At 45.9% G+C, this 23,132-nt stretch overlaps 1 protein-coding gene across 1 annotated transcript; it reads right to left on the reverse strand.

Annotated features, from left to right (window-relative positions):
* Window positions 1–3,905: 3,905 nt before the first annotated feature.
* LOC117348835 (acidic phospholipase A2 BpirPLA2-I-like) lies at window positions 3,906–21,407 on the reverse strand. Its single transcript, XM_033921367.1, has 5 exons — window positions 21,368–21,407; window positions 20,291–20,343; window positions 16,438–16,588; window positions 7,487–7,587; window positions 3,906–4,310 (listed from the first exon to the last, which is right to left on the reverse strand). The coding sequence occupies exons 2-5, from the start codon at window positions 20,328–20,330 to the stop codon at window positions 4,141–4,143; spliced, it is 462 nt and encodes a 153-aa protein (XP_033777258.1). The 5' UTR covers window positions 20,331–20,343; window positions 21,368–21,407; the 3' UTR covers window positions 3,906–4,140.
* Window positions 21,408–23,132: the final 1,725 nt, after the last annotated feature.

Genomic DNA, 23,132 nt, shown 5'->3' on the forward strand with positions numbered 1-23,132 from the left:
CCTTCAGTTTTCTCAGTTTCACAGTTAAATTATATTCTGTAAATAATTCATTTCGAGATAAATTAATGTTTGCATCCTGTGTTTATAAAAGAGTAACTAGTTGCTCTATTTTACTGCCTAATTCAATGTAAAGCTTAACTCTAAGAACCAATTTCTTCACTCATGGTGACCTTATAAATATTTATCTTCCTAACAGATGATAGCAGAGAAAGCTCATCAGGTCTGTTCAGTTATTCTGGTGCACACTACAAAGATATTTTCCTGCTGTCAGTCATCGAAGTTTGACTACTGGTAGGATATTGTTCCCCTGTCTGAGTGCTTTTCGTTGGCTTCTTCAGTGGTCCTCTACCATCTTGGAGAGATGACCACACAGAAATCTCATATTTAACTCATCATCTCCGCCTCTGATAATTTACCAATTCTGTGTGATGGGTAAATCCCAAATAAACTTGGAAACGTGGTAATAAGGCTGTTGTCAAGTTTATTCAAATGTCTGAGCAATTTCCATTAAAAGTAAGCAAATAAATTTTAAAGTTCAAATACAGGGAATTCCAAAAAGACAGTCAACATAAGGATACTAGACATAAGAAATATGGGTGAGAAATACAATGTTAAAAGTAAAGAATTCAACGGTATAGCACAAAAGGAAAAAGGATATAAATTTAAAATAATCCATTCTTTGTCTAAATTTGGGTTAAAATAATTTGGTTGTAGGAAAATGTGTATTGGCAAAGGAAGCCACTGATTCTCATATATCATATGCGTCTTTGAATAAAAAGGTTTTAAGGTTAGATTTAAACCTATCCAAAGATGAAGATAAGAAGGCATGGCATTCCATAATGTAGGGCTGTAGATTTACAAGTGGTATCGTAAGTAATATGGCGAACCGAAGGAATCAAATGAAGATTTTGATTGCTAGAGCACAGTGTTCTGGGGAGATTATATGGAAGAAGTAATCTCTCTTTAAATGCTGGAGAATATACGTGTCTAGTTTTAAAAGAAAGAAGCAAAATTTTTTATGTCAATCGGTGGGTGATCGGCAACCAGTGAGCCTCGATAAGAAGTGGAGTGACGGGGTCAAATATTTTTGCTTTTGATAAAAGTTTATAATCGTTGAAGCTCCTTTTGGCAAATTCCCTGATACGGAGAGTTGCAGTAGTCAAGATGCGTAATGACAAGAGGGTGAATCAAGATATTGAGTGCCGAAGTTTCTAAAAGAACTGAAATTGAACGTATCATTCACAATTTGTAGAAACATTTATGGAAAACGGTACGTTTTTGTTGATGAAAAGTTAATTTGTTGTCCAGAGTTACACCTAGTAATTTGATAGTGGAGATCATTTGGATTGGAATTGATTGAATATAAATAGGGGCCATTAAATCTTTATCATTACATGGGAACAAAAACGCTTTCATTTTAGTTATATTTAAAGAAAGCTTGTTTTCAATTAGCCAATGACTGATTTTTTCTAGATTTTGATCTCTTGAATTTCATGGGAATTTTGAGAATTTAAGGGGTCTAAAAGTTGTATATGATCTGCATATGCAAAGACATCCGACCTTCTAAGTTTCTGTAGCCTGGCTGGACAATACCAAGGAACCACCAACATGCTGTGTTGACTGGTACATCTGGAGAGATGTAGCCCTTCTAGTATTAACTAGCTATTTAACATATGAAATTATCTGACGTAGCTCAGGACCCAAGGTCAATGATGGTATTAGGTAAAATGGCAAGAGAAAATCCCAGAACATGTCATGGGCAAGGCAATGTTGCCAGAAACTGTGTACAAGCCTCACTTTGATAATTAGTATAGGTACTACAAATTGGATATAAAAAAAAGACACAACCAACTGCAGATGTCAGATTTGAGTTTTGCATCTTTTATTTTTGGATATATCACCAACAGAAAATGCATCTTGATTCTTTTCAAACAGCAGTTTGGCAACACAGTGATTGTCAAATACAATGAAGACAAATTTAGCAATTCAAGAATTACAATGAGCTGGAGAATGACATGGGGACAAATTTCCCTGTCCCTGCGCATTTTCTTTATCCCCATCCCGCCCCTGTGAGCCTGTCCCTGTCCCATTCCTGTATGCTCATCTGCACAAGCCTCAACACTTTAAAATCCTAAGTAGCAACATTCTAGAGCTCAGATTGTGATGTCATAACGCCTCATTCCACCAATGCCTAAGCTCCGTCCTCATCTGCACAAGCCTCAAACCCTTTAAAATCCTAAGTAGCAACATTCTAGAGCTCAGATTGTGATGTCATAATGCCTCATTCCACCAATGCCTAAGCTCCGTCCGCATCTGCACAAGCCTAAAACACTTTAAAATCATAAGTGTTTGAGGCTTGTACAGTTAAGGCACAGCTTACAGGAATGGGAGCAGGGACAGCGACAAAACTCACGGGGACAGGACGGGGATATTGAGATCCTGTGGGGACAGGGACAAATTTGTCCTCGTGTCATTCTCTACATACAGCCGTTCACAAAGGCATATTAATCGGCAAACTGGCTACAATTACTGCCCCTAATTGAAAGGCTCCACACCATTCTAATGCCTACAGAATAGTTGCAGAAAGGCCATTAAAAAATAAAAATATAAAGTTACAGGACTGGTAAGCCTAAGATTTGATCCCTGCAGCAATTAAATCTGAATCTGAATGAAGAAGCAACGAGTGGAAACCCGAAAGATGAATGTCAAGATTCTACAGTATAGCTTGGGGGATTTAACGTTAGAATAGAAAATGTATGCAATATACCAGATGTTTATGACGGGAATAGCAATGCAGATGATTGCACGCAATTGGAAGAGTTACGATAGGCTTAATTATACTTTTTGGTGGGCGAACGTACGTTGCAGTTACAAATCTGAAAGAATGAATGTTGAATTTTTGGGATATAGTAATGCGTTTGGAAGGGTGTGGAGTTGAATCACATTAGTTGTCATGTACCTTTTCTTTTTACTTAATTTCCTTACACATCCAGGGTGGGAGGGAGGGAGGCGGGAAGGCATCATTATTTCTTGGATTTAGTTTATTGAAATTCTATATGTGGTTATACTTTTGTGAATGAATGGGAGGAAGGCGGGAGAAAATGATTGTTTTCAGAATGTTGGTATATTTAAAGTGCTTTTCCTGATTCGTTTAGGTTTAAAACTTTTGCAATGCACTTTTAATGTTTGAAAATTAATAAAGATTTAAACCAGATGTTTATGATCTAGGAGTCAGTTCCAGGTCAGCTAAGGTTCTGATATTGTCTGTTTCTTGGCACCTTCAAAGATTGTGATACGTTTTGTGGACCTCAGAGCTGGCCTAAGAGTATCTGGTTGCCCAATTTGAATATTCAGCAGTAGTGGCTCAAAGTCCTCCCCCTCAATGTCAATTTCTGGCTAAACATATGTTGTCCCTGTATGTTTCCACCACATTGCAGTTCCATCCTTACCCTACAATTAATTAATTTCGTTATATTACACTAAACCCCCCTTTTTAGATTGTAAGCCACTCAGCAGGTCTGTCCAGAGGGTGGGATAGAAGGTTTTAATAAACTTTAAACTTAATATATGGGGTCCTTTTACAAAGCTGTTGTAAGTGCTATAGAGAGCCGTTTTCGATACGCCTATATCTGAGTTTAGACGTTTTCGGAAGTGCATCCAAAAATCAGGTAGAGAAAATGGCCATTTTTTGAAATAATAAGCTGTGCGCTTGTGCGCGCGCACACAACTTGCCAAACCCGTGCACACAAATTAAAATAGCGCGCACAAAAAATAAATTGTTTCCCCTGTTTTAGTGTAACTACACTAAAACCGGGGAAACAAATCCACAAAAATCAAACAAGCAAGAGCAAAAGTGGAAATGTCCAATCAGAATGGTGCACAAAAAGTGTCTTTCAACTCATCTGATAAATCCAAATGTCTTTATTCATCCAAAATAACTCATTCATCCAAAGTAACTCAATGACTCGACATGATCATGTTTCGGCCACCCGGCCTGCATCGGGAGTCTTAGGAGTCTTTGGGTATCAATTGGATAAATATGATCTAAAACACAATGATCAAACCTTATAAAACTACAGAAAAGATGCTGTTATAAACAAGTGATTAGCTCTCATATCTGAGGACGGGGCAATTTTTGTTTTAACATGAAGGTCTTTTCGTCAAGCTGCACTTCAATAAGTATGCTCTGTAGGCCTTAGGATGGAGTGGGCGGAGTTTAAAAATGTCGTAACTTGTTTTACTGTCTCTGAAGCAGTATGCAGCGGTCTTGTGACATTCACAGGTCTGCATTCCACACGGATTCTTCGAGCCTGTGCAAACAGAAAAACAGATTTTCAGAATGTCAGTAAGAAACAGATTCTTGCAAAACGCCTCTGCTTCAAGACAAGTGAGCTAATGTGATCATAGCAGTGGCATAGTCAGATCCGCTATTTTGGCTGGATCCAGAGTTAACATGGTGGGGTGGGCCCTTCCAAACCCCTCCCTGTAGCTCAGAATGTTCCCACCTTTCTCACTTCTCTCCCCCCCCCCACCGTAGATCTATAAAATAAGAATTGCCATACTGAGACAGTGGCCAACCCAGGTCCCAAGTACCTGGCAGAAACCCAAAGAGTTATCCTAGGAATAAGTACAGGGTCTTTTTTAATCATTCCCTTACCCCAAAATCTAACATATTTCCCTGTCTTTTCTCTCCCATCCCCCGTGCCCCTGCTCTCTGTCCCCCACCCATGGACCAGCAATTCTTCATCTCTCTGACTCTCCTCCATTCCTTCCTGGTCTACCTCCAAGGCATTCCCTGCAGCAGCAACGATTCATACTTGCCACCTGCACTGGCTTCACAGGTTTCCCTCTGCCCTGCCTCACTCTTCTTGATGTTAATTCCTCACTGATGTAATGTGGCAGAGGGAAGCCTGAGGGGGGCAGTAGAGGCACAAATATGAATTGCTGCTGCTTCCAGTGACCTGTAGTAAGGGGGGGGGGTGCAGTCCGCCCTGGGAACGGTCTTCCTTGGGGCGCCAGCACTCCTCCTGCTCTCTGTCCCCTTTCCCACTCCCCCCTGCCACACACCCACCCCTTTCCCCACCCCTTTTAACTTACGGGACCCACACCTAGGAAGAGACATCAGAGAGAGCACTGAAGCCAATAAGGGCAGCAAGTTTGTGGCCACTGAAGTTACCAAGGTATGGGGGGAAGGGTGCGCTTATGCGGCAGGGGGGAGCAGAAGAGGGGCACCATCGCCCTGGATGCTGGTCATCCTTGCTGCGCCACTGCCAGGGCCGCTTTGGAGATACACTGGGAAGGGATGTGGAGGCATTCAGAGAAAGGGGAAGATACTGAGCTACTGGCGGAGACTGTGTGCAATTCTGGAGGCTGCATTACCGTAAGGATGTGCTGAGACTAGAATCGGTCCAGAGAATGGCCACCCAGATGGTCTCAAGACTCAAGGATCTCCCATACGAGGAGCAACTAGGGAAGTTACAGCTCTACTCACTCGAGGAACGCAGAGAGAGGGGAGACATGATCGAGACGTTCAAGTATCTCACGGGCCGCATCGAGGTGGAAGAAGATATCTTCTTTTTCAAGGGTCCCGCGGCAACAAGGGGGCATCCGTGGAAAATCAGGGGCGGGAAACTGCACGGTGACACTAGGAAGTTCTTCTTCACTGAAAGGGTGGTTGATCGCTGGAATAGTCTTCCACTTCAGGTGATTGAGGCCAGCAGCGTGCCTGATTTTAAGGCCAAATGGGATAGACACGTGGGATCTATTCACAGAGAAAGGTAGGGGAGGGTCTTTGGGGTGGGCAGACTAGATGGGCCGTGGCCCTTATCTGCCGTCTATTTCTATGTTTCTAAGGAGACATGGGAGTGAGGAGCCACTGCTGGGTGGGCCTATGCCCACTCAGACCCACCCGTATCTATACCGCTGGAGCACACTGACAAAGCTATAAGCCATGTCCACACTATTGACGTCTCCTGCAGGTAGTCCCCATGCATTAAACTGAACAGGTCAGGGTAGCGTGGGGGCAATTTTATGGCAGGGTGCTCAAACTGAAGACCCGACAATTGCCTATAAGAGCAATATTACAAGTTGGCACCTAGTGTATAGGATCGCAGCACTTACGCATGAGATTGCTATTCTACAAACATTGAACCTAAATTACACATAAACGTCAGGGCGCTTACACGTGGGCGGAGCAGGCGCATGTCACCAAGCAACCCGCGCAACCTAGAGAACGCCATTAATTGTGCTCATTTACAGTAAGTGCGCCAACTTATGTCAGCCACCGACCTAACCGTGGGTGCCCTGATGCAGCTTTCTGCGTGTATTCTGTAATGACTTGGGTACGTCTTTAGCCCTTTGTAGCGCAAAGAACAAGGCACCAGTTTATAGACTGGCTGCCTGAACCTGCGTCAACAGCATGTGAATGTCTAGGCAGAAATTGATATGGGCTGTTTGCAACAAGCTATCATATGTCTTCAGCAGTGTAGCGAGGGAAAGAGGTGCCTGGGGCTTTCTGCGCCCATGTTCCTCCTCGCTACGCCACTGCATATCATTAACAAATGAAGTAAGCAGAAAAAAATGGAAGACTAATGAAGGACTGGAGGAACAACAAACTCCAACAACGGTATACACCACTCCAGTGATATTAAAAAAGTAACCACACAACCCATACTTGCTGTAATGAAGGAAAAAAGCCTCAGATGCCTCAAGGAAAAGTTCCAAGTGCACAAACGAAGTGAGCCATGAACACATCGGCTCTACTCCATACCATCCATCATTGGCACAAAATTAACCTTTATTAGTAATGTATTTCAATCAAATAGTCAGCGAAATATAGCAGCATAGAAAAACTTATCTGAGCAGTAGAACAGTTTTACGATGGCCATCGTTTCACAGCTGAAAATGCCGCTGCTTCAGGGCACAGGATCAACCATGAAGGTTTACGCTGCAGGGTGGCTTCTTTTCCTCCAGTATCTCTGTGCCTGATTTGAGTTGTAGGCTTTTATGTGGACTTGACCACAACCTCCCTGCTCTCTGCCTTCAGGGGATCTTAACGCTGTTCCACTGCAGGTCCTGGATCAGTAGCATGGAATGTTGATACTCTTGGGGTTCCAGAATCTTGCCACTCTGAGATTCTGGAATGTTGCTACTCTTCTGGGTTTTGGCCAGGTACTAGTGACCAGGATTGGCCACCATGAGAACGGGCTGCTGGGCTTGATGGACCATTGGTCTGACCCAGTGGGGCTATTCTTTTAATTTTATTTGTCAATTTTTAAAATAACAAGATCAAGAATTAATCTTGTACAGAAAAGATGGTGCAGACAAGAAAAAAAACAAACAAACAAACAAACCCAAACGGCCAACCAAAACTGAATAAAATGAGCATTTCCAAAACAACTTTGGAACCCTGACATGAAATGAAACTTTTTGGCTGTCTGTGCTTGAAGAACACAAGAAATGACAATTAAGCCTCTGGTTCACTTACTGCATATAACGTTTTTGTTCTTGTAAGTGAAATCATAGTTGGCCATTTTGCATTTCCGCTGTTCCATTCTAGCGTAACAGCAACTGAGCCTGAAGCAGCACCTGCAAAGAATGAAAGACACAAGAAGTCAAGGTGGAGCCTCTGTCTGCAGGTTAGGGTGAAAGTGCCGAGGTTAAAACTTATAAAGCAAGGCGGGTATTATTCAGAAGATGTCGTGTGCATATTTATTTTTATTTAGGCTGTGGCAGTAAGAACTCCAGGGCTCATAGGAATTCCATGAGCGACGGCGCTCTTACCGCTGCGGCCGGCGATAAAAATGCTAGCGTGGCTTTGTAAAGGAGGGGGGTTAATTAATTAAAACATTTATATCCAACATATCACAAAAATCTAGCGGGTTACACACAAATGCATTAATAAACAAACAACCTAACACATCAACACCGTCAAATCAAAAAAAGAAATCCATTAGAATAAGACTCTACGTTCCAAACCGTCGATAACATTCTGAATATGGCAACCACAATTTTCTCCCGTCACAAATTACCAAAGTTCCTGAAAAAAAATAAGCCTTCAAAGACTTACGAAAAGATAGAAACAAAGGAATCCGATGGATATTATCAGGAAGTCCATCCCACAACCGTCAGCCCGCTACGCTAGAGACCCTAGACGAATTGTGGCTTTTGCAATAAACCGCAACAGGGGCGCTTCCCAGAAATGCTGAGACTCAGACCACAAAAAATGAGAGACAATTTTTCTAGGTGAGGAAGTGTGGCCTAGTAGTTAGAGCAGTGTATCGCAAATTGTGTGCCGCGGCTCACAGAGGAGGAAGAGAAGCGCCGGTCAGCTGACTTGCCTCTCGCCGAGTATCTCCCTAGACTCCTGCCTTCCATGTCTTCTTCGCACCCCCCCCCCCCCCAAACAGCAGCGGCAGCTCAATGTGCTTTTAACTTGGCCACAGAGCTGCCGCGAGGTTTATTTAGCTGCGATTTTCATCAACAGCCTCGGGGCCTTTTCTAGGTCGGCCCATTACCATGATGCGACTTCCTCTTTTGAAAATGGCCCAGCCTAGCAAAGGCCCCAAGGCTGTTGATGAAAACCATGGCTAAATTAATCGGATCACTGGGGGGGAAAGAGGAAAGAGAGAGAGATAGAAAGGGAAGGGAAGACATGGAAAAGTAGATTTTGAGAAGAAAGCAGAAAAATGGAAAAACTGAATATTAACTTAATGCCAAAGATGGATGCAAGGCAGAAAGTGAAGACTGAAAGAAAAGGCCCTGGAAACAGTTAAAAGCACAGGAGGGGCCTAAGACAACTGGGCCAATTCTGGTTGGCCCAGGAGCCTCAAGCCCTACCTGTGAGCGGGGTCTGAGCTGCCTGGGCCAATCAGACCCTAAGGCCAGCCATTCCGGAGATGGCTTGCCTGTTGGACGGCACCCATCCGTCCGACCAACAATTTTTAAGGTACAGGAAGGGGGGTGGGGGGTTGTGGGTCAGTGGGGGGGACGATCAGGGGTTCGGGGGCGGTTGCATCGAAGGCAGGAGGGCCTGGGATCCCTCCTGCACGTATTTTAGTGGGAGTGGGGGTTAAGGGGTGTCGCTGGGTCAGGAGGGCTTGAGCTCCCTCCTGGCTGGATCATGGGGAGGGGGGAGGTTGGAGATCGCTGGGCCAGAAGGGCTTGGGCTCCCTTCTGGCCCCATTGGACTTGGCGGGGGGCAGGTTGGGAATCGCGGGGCAAGAGGGCTTGGGCTCCCTCTTGCCCCGATGCTGTCAGGGAGTCAGCGGGACAAGAGGGCTTGGGCTCTCTCTTGCCCCGAACGTAGTCGGGGGTTCGGGGTGCTGACGGGGCAAAAGGGCTTGGGCTCCCTCTTGCCCCGATGCTGTCAGGGGTTCGGTGTGCCGCCGGGGCAAGAGGGCTTGGGCTCCCTCTTGCCCCGAACATAGTTTTGATTTCGGGGTGCCGCCGGGGCAAGAGGGCTTGTGCTCCTTCTTGCCTCAATGCTGTCGGGGGTTCGGGGTGTTGCCGGGCAGGAGGGCTTGGGCCCCCTCCTGCCCGATCGTAATAGTCGGGGGAGGGCTGATCGCTGCAGGAGAGATGGCTCATCTCTCCTGCCAGTGATGGTGCTCGCCCATCCCCCTCCGAACCGAGGCACTTCGGGGTGATGATCGCCGGCAAGTGAGATGCTCTGCTGCGATGCTCACCCCGAAGTGCCACGGTTCGGAGGGGGGTGGGTGATCACCATCGCTGGCAGGAGAGATGAGCCATCTCTCCTGCAGCGAACGTTGCAATAGGGGGGTAGGCAGGTTGCTGGAGCCGCTGAGCTGCAGCGATCAGTTCAGCGGCCCCTTTTCGGCACTTATACCTGTTATAACTTGGTCTAAGTCAAAACGTATAAGTGCCGACTAGGCAACCTGTCAAAATCTTTGGTTATACCTGTTGTACGCCTAGGTCTAGGTCGGCCCACCTCCCGCCCACCCCCTGCCCTTTCCCCGCCTCTAAAAACGCCTCTTTTCTCTCTGTGCGTTTAGAGGCAGGGGAAAGGCCTAAGCTGGTTTTAGATACGTCTAAAAACAGCTTTGATTATGGCTACTTGGAGGATCAGGCTTTTTGATCGTCCAAGTAGCCATTTAGGCCACTTTTTAGAATTTTTTTTTTTTTTTAATTCTGAGCCCCTTAGCTTTTAATTGTGGTCTTCTTTTCAGGGAAATAGGAGCCTACATGTTTCACCTACAGAAGTTTTTTTCAAGGCTTATCATCCCTTAGCAAGCTTTACACTGACATATCAGACCACTGAAAATCTGATATGTCTGATATGTCGGTGTAAATTGAGTGCCATTTGGATAAAGTGTAGTTACTTACCTGTAACGTAGGTTCTCCGTGGACAGCAGGATAGTCAGCCACATATGGGTGTTGTCCCAACAGCTCTCAATTTGCAGATAAGCTCTCCAGTAGCTCAGAGAGATTTTTTATTTTTTTCTCTCTCTCTGAGCACGTGCAGTGCCCGGGCCCCACTGGGCATGCCCGAGCCCTACCCATTTCCCCCTAATCCCCAGGATGTTCCCAGCTTTGGCCGGGTCGGCCGTATGGGGAGGCGGGTGGGTTGTGTGGCTGACTATCCTGCTGTCCACAGAGAACCTACGTTACAGGTAAGTAACTACACTTTCTCCTAGGACAAGCAGGATGAGTCAGCCACATATGGGTGACTCCCTAGCCGAGGGATGTACCGACTGGACCTGCGCCTTAGCGTTCTGTGCATCCCTCGCCTGGCTGTGGAGGCCGAGCCGTGCAGGGTAATCAGGCGAAGCAGGTGAAGTTGAGGAAACAAGGTTTTAGATAAAGTGCTGTGTTAACTGAGCAATAATACTCACAGAACAGTGAACTGGTCAATGACAATCAATGAACAGTGAGAAATCAACTGGTCAACAGTGACAATTCGTACTTGCATGTGAGAATTCATACTTGCCTATTCCACATTCAGACTAGACAGGAGTGCTGGAAGACCTACTTAATCAATATCTATAACACCCTACTTGATCAGTGTTTGTCGATATTTATAACACCCTACTTGATCAGTGTTTGTCAAGGCTGTGCTAGTGGTTGCTGTCCCTCCCGGGAGGGAAGAGCCACTTCCAAGACTGCTCGGCCGAATGCATTTGGAGCGTGGAATGCTATATCGAGGCAGTAGTGCTTGGTGAAGGTGTGCATGGAGGACCAAGTGGTTGCATCGCAGATGTCCCCTATTGGTGTGTGGTGCAGATGAGCCGTTGTGGTGGCTATGGCTCTGCGCTGGTGGGCGTGGGCTCCCACCTGCGGTTGACGCTGCGCTTTTCTATAGGTGAAGGGGATGCACTTGTATATCCAGCGCGAGCGCCTGCGTTTAGTGGCCGGAAGTCCTGGTCTGTTTGGTTGTAGGAGACGAACAATTGAGGCTTGTCTAATCTGCTGCATAGTCAGGGCCCGCACACAGTCCAGGAGGTGTTGCTGAGGTGGCTGTGTGCCTCCCTGTGGGGAGATGTAGAGTGCCGGGAGGCACGCTGAAGCCACCTTCGGCAAGAATCGGGGGTGGGTTCTGGGTACCACCCTGTTCTCATGGAGGAGTGTGTTGGCCGACACAATGGTCAAGGTTTTCCCGGCCAGGAATATGGGATCTGCCTCCCTCAAAGGTTTGAAGGGGTCGAGATGAGCTGATGTGGCACCAAGTTGAGGTCCCATCCGAGCGGTGGTGGTCTGACCGTGGGTGCAGATTGGACAGTCCCTTCATGAAATTTTGTGATTACTGAATGCCTCAACACTGGTTTGTTGTCTAGGCCAGTGTGGTATGCCACGATTGCACTTAGGTGGACCTTGATGGAAGTGGGTTTTAGGTCCCACTGAGATTAAGCTCAGTATGTACTGCAGGATGTCCGGTATGGGGCAGTTGTAGGGGTCTCGCTGCGTGTCTGTGCACCGGTAGTGGAACCTTCTCCATTTCAATCCCATAGCGTTTTCTGGTTGAAGGTCTTCTGGCTGCCATAAGTGTGTGCTCCACGTCTTGTGGTAGGTTCATCCTCTCATCATCCATGCGGTCAGGGCTAAGGAACGCAGGTCGTGGTGGAGGGTAAGGTTCCCGCGTTGTGTTATGAGAACTGCACTGATCGGGAGGGGGTAGAGGTGGGTGAACCGCTATCCCTTGCCGGAACGGGAACCATGGTTGCAGGGGCCCGGACAGGGCAATCATGGTCACCGTTGCTCTGTCCTGAAGGATCTTCTGCAGGACTTAGGGTATGGCGGGTAGGCGTATAAGAGTCCGTGGTTCCAACTCACAGACAGACCGTCGGGGCTGAGACGGCGATGGGTTGATCTCTTTGCGCAGAAGGTCAAGTATTTTGAGTTCGGTTCGGTTAAAAACAGGTCGATGCTCGGTGTGCCCCAGGTGCTGAAGATCTTCTTCGTCGCCGCTGGGTTGAGACACCACTCATCGGGATCCAGCTGGTGGCTGAGGCTTTCTGCCAGGTCGTTCTGCTTCCCCGGGAGGTAAGTTGCCTGGATGGGGCATTGAATGGAGTTGGTGAACTCCCACATGCGGCAAGCTTCCTTGCATAGTGAGGCTGACCCTGTCCCTCCCTGCTTGTTGATATAGTGCATGGCCACCTGGTTTTCTGTTTGGGTGAGGACTGCCCTGCCTGTCACCCATTGTTTGAAGGTTTCGAGGGCATTCACTATGGCCCTGAGCTCCAGTAGGTAGATATGGAGTGAGGACGCCTGTGCGAGGATCGAGAAGGTGTGTCCCCCCTCCATGTTTGGAGGCATCCATGGTGGCCACCAGCTGGTGAGGTGGTGGTCTGATTTCACTTTTGCTAAGTTATCTCGGGCCGTTCTCCAGTGAAGCGTCTTGTGTATGGGCTGGTGAATGGGTATCTGGGTGGTCAGAGGTTGGATACACTGGTCCCAGTGACGTTTGAGGTGCCCTTTCAGGGATCTCATGTGTAGTCTGGTGTGCTGGACAACAAAGACTGCAGCCGAGACACAGGAGGGAGCGTGCTGACGATGAGCTGCTGGCAGGGATGCACTGGGCCAGGGATGTCATGGCGTCGATCTGGTAGTCCCGTAGGATGGCCTTGGTCTGTGTGGTGTCGATGACTGCCCGGATGAACGATATCCCCTGGGGGGGGTATCAGGTGGGATTTCATGTAGTTGATGAGGAACCCCAGTTCTTGGAGGAGGGTTATGGTGGTTGTCGGGGCTGCCAGCTGTCGAGATAAGATAGGACGCACACCCCTTGAAGGCGAGGATGTGCCACTGCCATGCACTTTGTGAACGCTCTTGGAGCCCTTGAGAGTCCAAGGGGTAGGACCTTGTACTGGACGCATTTGTTTTGGCTTTAGAAGCGACAATGCCTCCTGTGGGCTGGGTGCATGGGCACGTGAGTGTATGCATCACGTAAGTCCAGGGATACTAGCCAATACTCGGGCTATAACAGGGCCAAGACTGTACCCAGAGAGTGCCTCTGGACCTTGTGTATGCACCTGTTGAGCTTGCAGAGATCCAGGATCGAGCGTTGTCCTTGTCCATGGGGACGCGGGGGTTCCTGGAGTAGAAACCCCTTGGTGATCTCCTCTGTTCGTCACCGCCTCTATTGATTCTGCCGAAGCAGGTCCTCTCCTTGCTGCAGGAAAATTGGGTCATCAGATGGAGGGTGCCCTGACCACACGGGGGGGGGGGGGGCGGAAGTGGAGACGAATTCGGAATCCCTGCTTGATGATGCTGAGGGCCCACTGGTCGATGGTGATCCTGGGCCAAGCCTTCGCAGACAATCTGATCCTGCTGGGCCAGAGGGTGGTCAAGGTTCTGTTTTTGTCTTGGGGAGAGGGCTGCCCTTGGATGCCCCTGCCCTCGGGCGGTGCTTGTTTGCGTAGCAGTTATGTTACTGTTGCGAGCGTTGGGGCACAGACTGCTGCCAGTGTGGACTGGCTCGGTAGTGAGCTGGAGTCCCTATTTTATTTTATTTATTTATTTTCTCTCACTGGCCTCCTGACAAAGCCGCATCTGGAACTGGAGCGCAGCAATTAGTGCGCTCAGCATTGCACCCTCGAAGGTCTTTTTCCCCGTGGAATCCAGGGTTTTTCAGGTCCTTCCCTGACGGGGCGTTGGAGGGGGGGGGGTCGTGCTGCCCTGTTTCTCTTAAGCGCCAAGGCTACCGCAATGTCCATGTATGCCTGCTGCGGGTTGTCAAATCTCTGGGCTGGAAAGATCTGGTACTTCAATCCCAGTCTCCTTGATGTTGGTTGCCCTGAAGAGGGAGTCAGCCAAAATCTTGTCTCTGCAGTCAAGGAGGTTCTTGTGGACTGGAATCGCCACTGCCTGCGTGAAGTACTGGTACTGGTAGTTCAGGCCTTGTAGTACTCTGTCTTGGGTACTTGATGTCCACCCACATGGATCTTGAGAAAGGCTGTGAGTTTCTGGAGGGACTTGGGGTGAGTCCTCGTTTGTGAGTTTTTTTATTTTTTTTGGTTAATTATTTATTTATTAATTTTTGTGGGTGGTGACTCGGGGCGTGGCTGGAGGCTGGTGTGTTGCTTGTTCCTCCATTGCTTGGGTGCATGGCATGCCGCTGGAACGCGCCATGTTGTTGTGCGTGGCTTCCTCTAAAGGGGGGCATTGGGGGGAGTGTTGCCCGCTGAGAGAGGAGTGGGTCAGCAGGAGGATTAACTGTTGCTGCTGGTTTCAACCCTGGTGGTTCGCAGGTTCATTTGCTGCTCCACTTGACTGGTTGGGTGGCTCCATGTACCCCACCGACATTCTCTGTCCTTCTTGAGAGGGGGGAAGAGCCTGCAGTGAGGGGGCAGGATGCACCCCTTCATCTGTGCCAGTGCTCCTGGCTGCATTTCCCACTGTGCCTGGAGGCAGAGAAAGAGGAGTGATAATGCCTCTTGAGTGAGCTTCTCCTGCTGTACTGCCTATTGTATATTAAACTGTACAGCGCTGCATATGCCTTTCAGTGCTATAGAAATCATAAATAGTAGCAGAGTCCCTCATGCTGGCTGGAAAAGCATCTGAAGTGCAGTGAACTGCTCTTTAGGCTGAGGAGTTTCAAACCCCCACCTTTGGAGAGGCGTGGTCTGACATGCCGCATCACTGATGATATCAGCACCCTGCTGTGAAAGGCAGACTCCTTCCCGACATGAGTGGGGGCGGGGTGGGGGGGGGGGGGGGAGAGGCGTGAACTGCAGACTCTGCAGGACCCCAAGAGGGAAAGAAGCATCGAGTTGTTTTTTTTTTTTTTTTCAGCATGTCCTTTACAAGCTGAACTCTGGGGCAGCATGTCACCTGCTGGTGGGAGAGGTCTGCAGGTCCCCTCCGAGGGAAAGAAGCATGGGAGTTTCTTTCTCCTTAAATCCAGATTGGGAGGAGGGTGGGCCAGAGCCCTCGGGGCTGCAAAAGATTATCAGAGGTTTTCCCCAAAACAAGCAGATAGGACTTACCTTTGGGGCTGGAGGGGGAACCCCGATCGGCTCCCTGCAGAGGCTGGCTGTACGCGGCAGCATGCAGTCTGGAGGGCGAAAACCCCAATCTGCTGATTGCAGAGGCTGGCTTTACGCGGCAGCATGCAAAAACTCCGGGGGAGATCTCTCAGTCTGGAGGGCGAAAACCCCGATCTGCTGACCGCAGAGGCTGGCTTTATGCGGCAGCATGCAGTGACTCCTGGAGAGATCTCTCGGTCTGGTGAGACTCCTATCAGCTGCCCTGCAGAGGCTGGCTATAAACGGCAACATGCAGGGACTCCGGGAGATATTTCTCTACCGGGCCGAGTGCAGGCGGGGGGATTAGCTGAGCCAGGGCATCCGCTGTAGCTTTTGGATCCCCCGCTGCTGCATTCTGATGAGGATGGCTGCTGGAGGAAGATTATCGGGCCTCACTTCTCTTCATGAAGTCTCTCAGTGCCCTTTTCTTTAGCTTGCGTGCATGTGGTGACATGTGCGCACAATGCAAGCAACACGGAAACCTCGAGCGCCGGATCCAATCAGTGGGTGCACAATTCATGAGGATCCAGTGTTTTCATCCTTCTCCTGCCTCCCAGTCGTTTCTTTAGATGATTCAGGCATCTTCAAGGTGATGAGTAGAAAAGTTGTAATGGAGAGCTGTAGAAAATCCGACCGATGGGAACGGGCGGAAACTAAAGACTGGGGATTAGGGGGAAGCAGGGGGAAATGGGTAGGGCTCAGGCATGCCCAGTGGGGCCCGGGCACTGCACGTGCTCAGAGAGAAAAAAAAATCTCTCTGAGCTATTGGAGGGCTTATCCGCAAATTGGGAGCTGTTGGGACAACACCCATATGTGGCTGACTCATCCTGCTTGTCCTAGGAGAAACCTTATTTCTCATGACACTATTTTTCTCATGACACCCTATTTTGACAACTGTTTTGAACAGCTAGATGAGAAAGTAAAGTTACTGTAATAATTAGTAAGAATTTACCAGTCTGTTGCATCTCTTGGTGTACCTCCTAGAACAATTCCACAATAACATCCATAATTAATATAAGTTAGGATGGCAATGTTCCCAGTCACTTGCTGTACCATGTTTGCAAACTGTATCAACTCATGGATGCCATGTACCACAATTGCACCTGAAATATGGAGGAATGGATTTAGTCAAGAGAAATCTCGCCTCACCAATCTACTTCATTTCTTTGAAGGGGTGAATAAACATTACATTACGTTAGTGATTTCTATTCCACCATTACCTTGCGGTTCAAGGTGGACTACAAAAGGAGTTATCTGGCCATTTCCAGAGGAACTGAAGAGTAGAGCGAGTTGCTTCAGACAATTGCGGTGTTAGTTTGTCTTCAAGGATTTCTTGAATAGCGTGGTTTTTATTTCTTTTCTGAACGATTTGTAGTCTGGGGGTCGTTATCAGTAAATTGGAGAGTTGGCGGTCTAGTTTTGCTGCTTGTTTGGCTAGAAGGCCATCATTCAGTTTTTTTCGTTTGACGTCTCTGATTGGGGGATGTGTGAACGGTTTGTGGGTTCTCCTATGTCTGGTTGAGGTAGTTTGGATTAGGCGGTTGTTTAGGTAGGCTGGGCTGTCTCCGTTTATGGTTTTAAATAGTAGGCAGTACAATTTGAATTGTACATGTGGATAAAGGTGAGCCGATTGATATTGTGTATTTAGATTTTCAAAAGGCATTTCACAAAATACCTCATGAAAGACTTCTGAGGCAATTAGGGAGTCATGGGATAGGAGGTCCTTTTATGGAATGACAACTGGTTGAAAGAGAGTGGGTTAAAATGGTCAATATTCTCAGTGGAGAAGGGTAACGAGTAGGGTTCCCCATGGGTCTGTGCTGGGACCACTGCTTTTTAACTGGTAAAAGAATTAACCCCTCCTTTTACAAAGGCGTAGCATGGCTTTTAGTACCGGCAGTAACTGATCTGACGCTCACATGAATTCTATGAGGTCTATAAAATAATGAGTGGAGTGTAAGTTGTAGATGTGAATCACTTGTTCTTTCCAAAAATACTAGGACTAGGGGACATGCGATGAAGCTACTAAATAGAGAATTAACAACAAACCAGAGAATATATTTCTTCACACAATGTGTAATTAAACTCTGGAATTTGTTGCCGGAGAATGTGGTGAAATCAGTTAGCATAGCGGGGTTTAAAAAAGGGTTGGCTAATCTCCTAAAAGATAAGTCCAAAGGCCATTATTGAGATGGCTTGGGGAAATCCATTGCTTATTCCTAGGTTAAGCAGCATATAATCTGTTTTGCTATTTGGGACCTGGGTTGACCACTATTGGAAACAGGATAATGGGCTTGATGGACCTTTGGTCTGTCCCAGTATGGTAATTCTTATGTTCTTATTTTCTGCCTTTTACCAAAGGGGCTCTCAAAGAAACATACACAATATTTCCACAAAGAAGTACATTGATTCTTCAAGACAGTTAAAACTTCTTCCTAACCTAATAATGAAAAACTTCTTCCTAACCTAATAATGAAAAGGTGGGACATTAAAAGTCTTTCTAAATTTCTGTAAAGAGGTGATGAAGTGAAAATACTCTGGCAGGGTATTCCACAACCATGGCTCTGCAATCAAATCTCACATAATCCCCAATAAAAGAACCAATGGTACTTAAAAGATCACTTTGAATATAAATGGGTTAACAGAGGCTAACATAAGAACATAAGAATTGCCGCTGTTGGGTCATCGGTGCAAAATTTGCCACCTTCCAGTCCCTGCACTAAAAGGCTTTTTTATATTTTAGTATCTTATAATTAATTATTTGTTTAAGGGGTATCCTCAGTGTGAGGTTCTGAGTAGAGAATGACACGGTTACCGGTTACCGTGGTAAACCGTGGTCACCGCAGTAAATCCGCAGTAATGGGGACATTTGCAACTGGTTTACCGCAGGAATGGTGACAAGACCTTTGACCGCCCTGTGGGAACGGTGAAAAGTCTTGCTCCTGTGGTAAAAAAAATTGCGCCCGTGTCAGACTTGGCATCTCCTCCTCAGTTCCTCTTGCGCCTATTTTACCTTCAGGAACCAGCCATGACAGACAGAAGGAACCCAAAACTAAAGCCTGAGACCAATGTGATTTGAAGAATAAAATTACCAGACAACAAAAGGTAGAAAAAAAAAATTATTTTATATTTTGTGATTAGAATATTTCAGATTTGACATATGTATCCTGCTAGAGCTGGTATTAGACATAACTGGGGACCGCAAAGCCCAGGCTGTGCTTCTTTAGCTTCCAGCTGGCTTAGGGCTCTCTCTCTGACCAGGGGGCAGTTGCCCTCCCCTAACACTATTCCTGCCATGTGGGACGGAAGTAGTCTGTTAGCTTGAATTTTCTATGTAGCATTCTGTAGTAATTTGGTTTGTTCAGTTTTCGCAATAGTGGAGGGAATATTTGTGAAGGGGAAGGGAGACAGGGGTTTTGTTGAACCTTGCTCTATATTATTTGTGTTTATAAAATGACAATTGTACAGAATATTGTCTCTTTATACTTTAATAAAATAAGTTCAGTATAAAATCATAACTATTCGAGGCTTGTGTGGATGGGATCTGACAGTTTGCGGGGTGGGACGGAGATTGGGACTGAGCTCACGGGGAAGGGACAGGGACTGAGCTTGCAGGGACGTGGCGAGAACGGTGATAAATTTTTTTCCTTGTGTCATTCTCTAGTTCTGAGCTCGGAAGAGCAACTAAGAAAGAACCAATCTATTGCTTTAATGAAAACCTTAGGCTAGATCTCCATAGATTAAGCCACACACCATCATCGGATAAAACCCCAAGTGTGTATGTGCGCAGTGAAATCAGCAAATCAAAATAGTGAACAAACAGTGGTGAAAATGAAATTCTAATATTTAATTTAATCACTGATTGTTGGCCCAAGTGCAAGGAAGAACCCCGGTTTTCTTAGCCAGAACGAACAGCATAAGCAGCGTGTAACAAGTAACAGTGCAGGGTTTAGCCTCTGTTAACCCATTGATATCCAAAGTGATCTGCAAAGGAAAGGGCACACGATATGATGTTTGCATAATGTATTCTGTATAAATCTGGTATCACCGGTATCAAGTTCCTAGTCGTCTCAGATCTTAACATATGTGCTATCTTGTACAACTGGATTAAGCTCTGTAGACAATCAGGGGCTGACAGAAACAGGCAGCGACAGATTTGTACAAGAATGGTAAATTGTACTCGTGAGGCTGTCTCCCACTGCCATCTCTCCTCTTGACCACTCCCCCCCCCCTTTGGTCTGCCATCCATCATCTTCCCTCTGTTCCTTCAAGGTCTGGCATCTCTCTCCTTTCATCTCTCTTTCCCTCCCCCTCTGTGGTTTTTAGCATCTCTCTCTTCTCATTTCCTCCGCTCCGCTCAGATCTGATATCTCTGTCTCCTTGCCCGTTCGCTGGCATCTCTCTCTTTCTCTCTCTCTAACCTTTCCTTTTCTTCTCTGGTCTTCCTTCTTTATTTTCTGCCTCCGTCTAAATTAAATTCTTTCTTATTATGCAGTCCTCAGTTTCCCTCTATCCACTGTGTCTACCCACAGCATGCCTTCACCCCTCCACTATCTCACTAACTCTATCTTCTTCCCCCATCCAGCCAAAGAAGCTGTTTTAACTTTGGAGTGATGTGATCAAAATGGTCACCACCCAACATCATCTTGGCTTTCATTTTTCCTATCCTATTAAAGCGTATTTTGATGTCTCATGCACATAGAGCTTGCAGGGGTTCATGGAACATAAGAACATTTGTAATGTAGTATAACACATTAGTCAAGGCTACGTATTTAGACATTGTTACAGTTAGAAGCTGAACTCACAGGAGCTGAGGAGGGTGAGGATTAGAATGTAATTCTTCATTTCTGCACAGAACCTAGAAGAGACATTTAAAAATAAGACACCATGGTCAGTCCAGACTTTATACTGTCAGGTCCCAGGGACAAGGGCAACTTCTAGAAAACCTTCACATTTCAATAAAGCATACTTGTCTTGAGTTTATCCTCCCATCTGTTTATCCCAAAGCACCCTGTACCATTCATCTTGCCCCCCTATAATATCGGCTATAGGATAAGTTGCATTATAGAAAAGCATTAGTTCATATCTATGTTATCTGAATGTTCTGATTTGTGCTTCATAAATATTTTGTCTTCCTTTTAGTATGTATTATATCTCTCTTATTAACCCTCCCCCCTTTTACAAAACCATAGCGCTTTGTTCAGTAAATTTAATGGTGATAATAGGTACTTGGGGGTACGGCTGCCAGATTTTACAATTGTAATATCCGGACACCCTAGACCCGCCCCCCAGGTGGGAAGCCCTGGGGTGGAGGGGCTGCTGCCAGAGCTCCTGCATCACATCCACTCAGGTACTGGAGAGGGGCTCCATTAAGCACTTAGCTCAATAACCCGACGGAGGCCCAGCCCGTTTCGCACTGATGGGCTTCTTCAAGGGTAATGATAAGGCTTGTTAATGTGCCACTATGATTTCAATATTGCTCATCGCACTCATTTTGCTGCTGCTCATTCTGCCGATACAAAACTATGGAAAGTGTAGCTTCTTTTTTTAGAGTAAAGTAGAGCGTTTGCTGTGTTAATCCTATAAGATGAACACAGATCCGTGCAAAATGGGCGAAGTATTACTTCCCCGAACGTACAAGCCAGTTACAAGTTGCATTATGCTGATGGTGTGACGGTCAACTTCTACTGTGGCAAGAACTGAGGACTCTCCATTGGAGAAGTCCATCATACGTTCTGGCTCTTTCTCCCCTATTTCAAATAATGTTCTTGCATTGTACTATGCTAAATATTTCGGTTCCATATGCTGCCTTTTTGAAATTCCTGAGCTCCTATCCTTGGAAAAAAGAGGAATATCAAACACCTGAATCTTAACGAACTCACCTATAAGCGGCGCCTTTTCTCTGGCTGCTGGAAAAGTCGTGGCAGTTCTGCAGCTTGTGTGAAATGATCTTGAAGATCTCTTAAATAGACCCTGACATAGCTCCAGGGGCGCAGGGCGTACAACCTTGTTGGCAGTTATCCAAATTGAAAGTGTGTGCTGATTTCTCACATTCGAGCCAAACAAATCAGGAGAATGCCAAAAATATTCTATAAAGTAAGTGGCTACGGATGGCTTAATAATTACCTATTAAAGATACTACCATAATCAGGCCTTAAAGCAACATCCTACCCTATGACCAAAACTGAATAGAATAAGTGGGTAAAAGGATGATTACAAATCTATTTCTCAACACCTTTGCATTTTATATACACTAAAAAAAACTGCTGATTAAGATCTGGTTTGGATATTATTTGGGTGATTCTAAAGATTTCCCAGCTTTGTATGATGAAGATGCAGCATTTTAAACAAACTTGTGGCATGCTGAAGCTAGATTCTATGAGAGGATTCTGCAGTAATTGTTTTCAAGTACAAGTACAGGTTAGCTTATAGAGTTAGTAAGGAAATGATATTGCAATGAAATGACTTCTCAGGAAGTCTGGTATGTTTAGATTACTAAGTCAATAGGAAATTTGTAAGAACTTGTTAAAAAATCAAGATTACCAGATTTTTATATTTATTCAAACTTTGTACAAGTAACAAGAGAAAGTAGATTGAGATATTTCCCGTTTTGTATTTTGTTATAAAACTGATTAAGGAAAGCATGATGTAGATTCTCACTAATATAGGATAAAGGGATCCAGGCATGGATTTACACTGTGGACATTATACCAGCCTGATGCATAACCCAGAATAAAAAAACATATTGATACCACTGAATGTGAAAAAATTACAATCATGAGCAATACATTCCTTAGATTATGGTTGATGTTTTGGTTTGTGAGTGGTTTGTAATGGGGTTGTTGGATGGTGCTTGATTAGTAGAGTGTTTTGACAAAATTGATTGGTGTTTTAGTTTGTGAGTGGTTTTGCATGGGGTTGTTGGATGGTGCTTGATTGGTAGAGTGTTTTGACGAATATAGATTGGTGTTTTAGTTTGTGAGTAGTTTTGCATGGGGTTGTTGGATGGTGCTTGATTGGTAGAGTGTTTTGACAAAATTGATTGGTGTTTTAGTTTGTGAGTAGTTTTGCATGGGGTTGTTGGATGGTGCTTGATTGGTAGAGTGTTTTGACAAAATTGATTGGTGTTTTAGTTTGTGAGTAGTTTTGCATGGGGTTGTTGGATGGTGCTTGATTGGTAGAGTGTTTTGACAAAATTGATTAGTGTTTTAGTTTGTGAGTGGTTTGCCATGAGGTTGTTGGATGGTGCTTGATTGGTAGAGCATTTTCACAAATATAGAATGGTTTTGCAGGACAGATTCACAATCTGTACCATGATTTCAAACCCAAATACTTCATAACATCTCTCAACCCCTTACATGAGCTAATACACATGTTCAAAGCCTTTACTCACATAACTCACATAACTCATGTAACCCCTTCCTACCGACTCTTGCACGGGCTACCGATGGAGGCACGTGTGAAGTTTAGGCTTGGATGTTTCTGCTTTAAGGTACTTTTTGGCCTAGCCCCAAGATATATAACTGACCTTTTCTTGTTCTCAACCAATCAACATATGAGAAGCTTAAACTCGAATCTTGTTTCCCCACCGGCTAGAGGATGTAAATTTAAAAGACATCATCAACATCTCCTCTCATATCAGGCAGC

The sequence above is a fragment of the Geotrypetes seraphini genome, chromosome 15 (assembly GCF_902459505.1).
Source record: "Geotrypetes seraphini chromosome 15, aGeoSer1.1, whole genome shotgun sequence".
Lineage (NCBI taxonomy): Eukaryota > Metazoa > Chordata > Amphibia > Gymnophiona > Dermophiidae > Geotrypetes > Geotrypetes seraphini.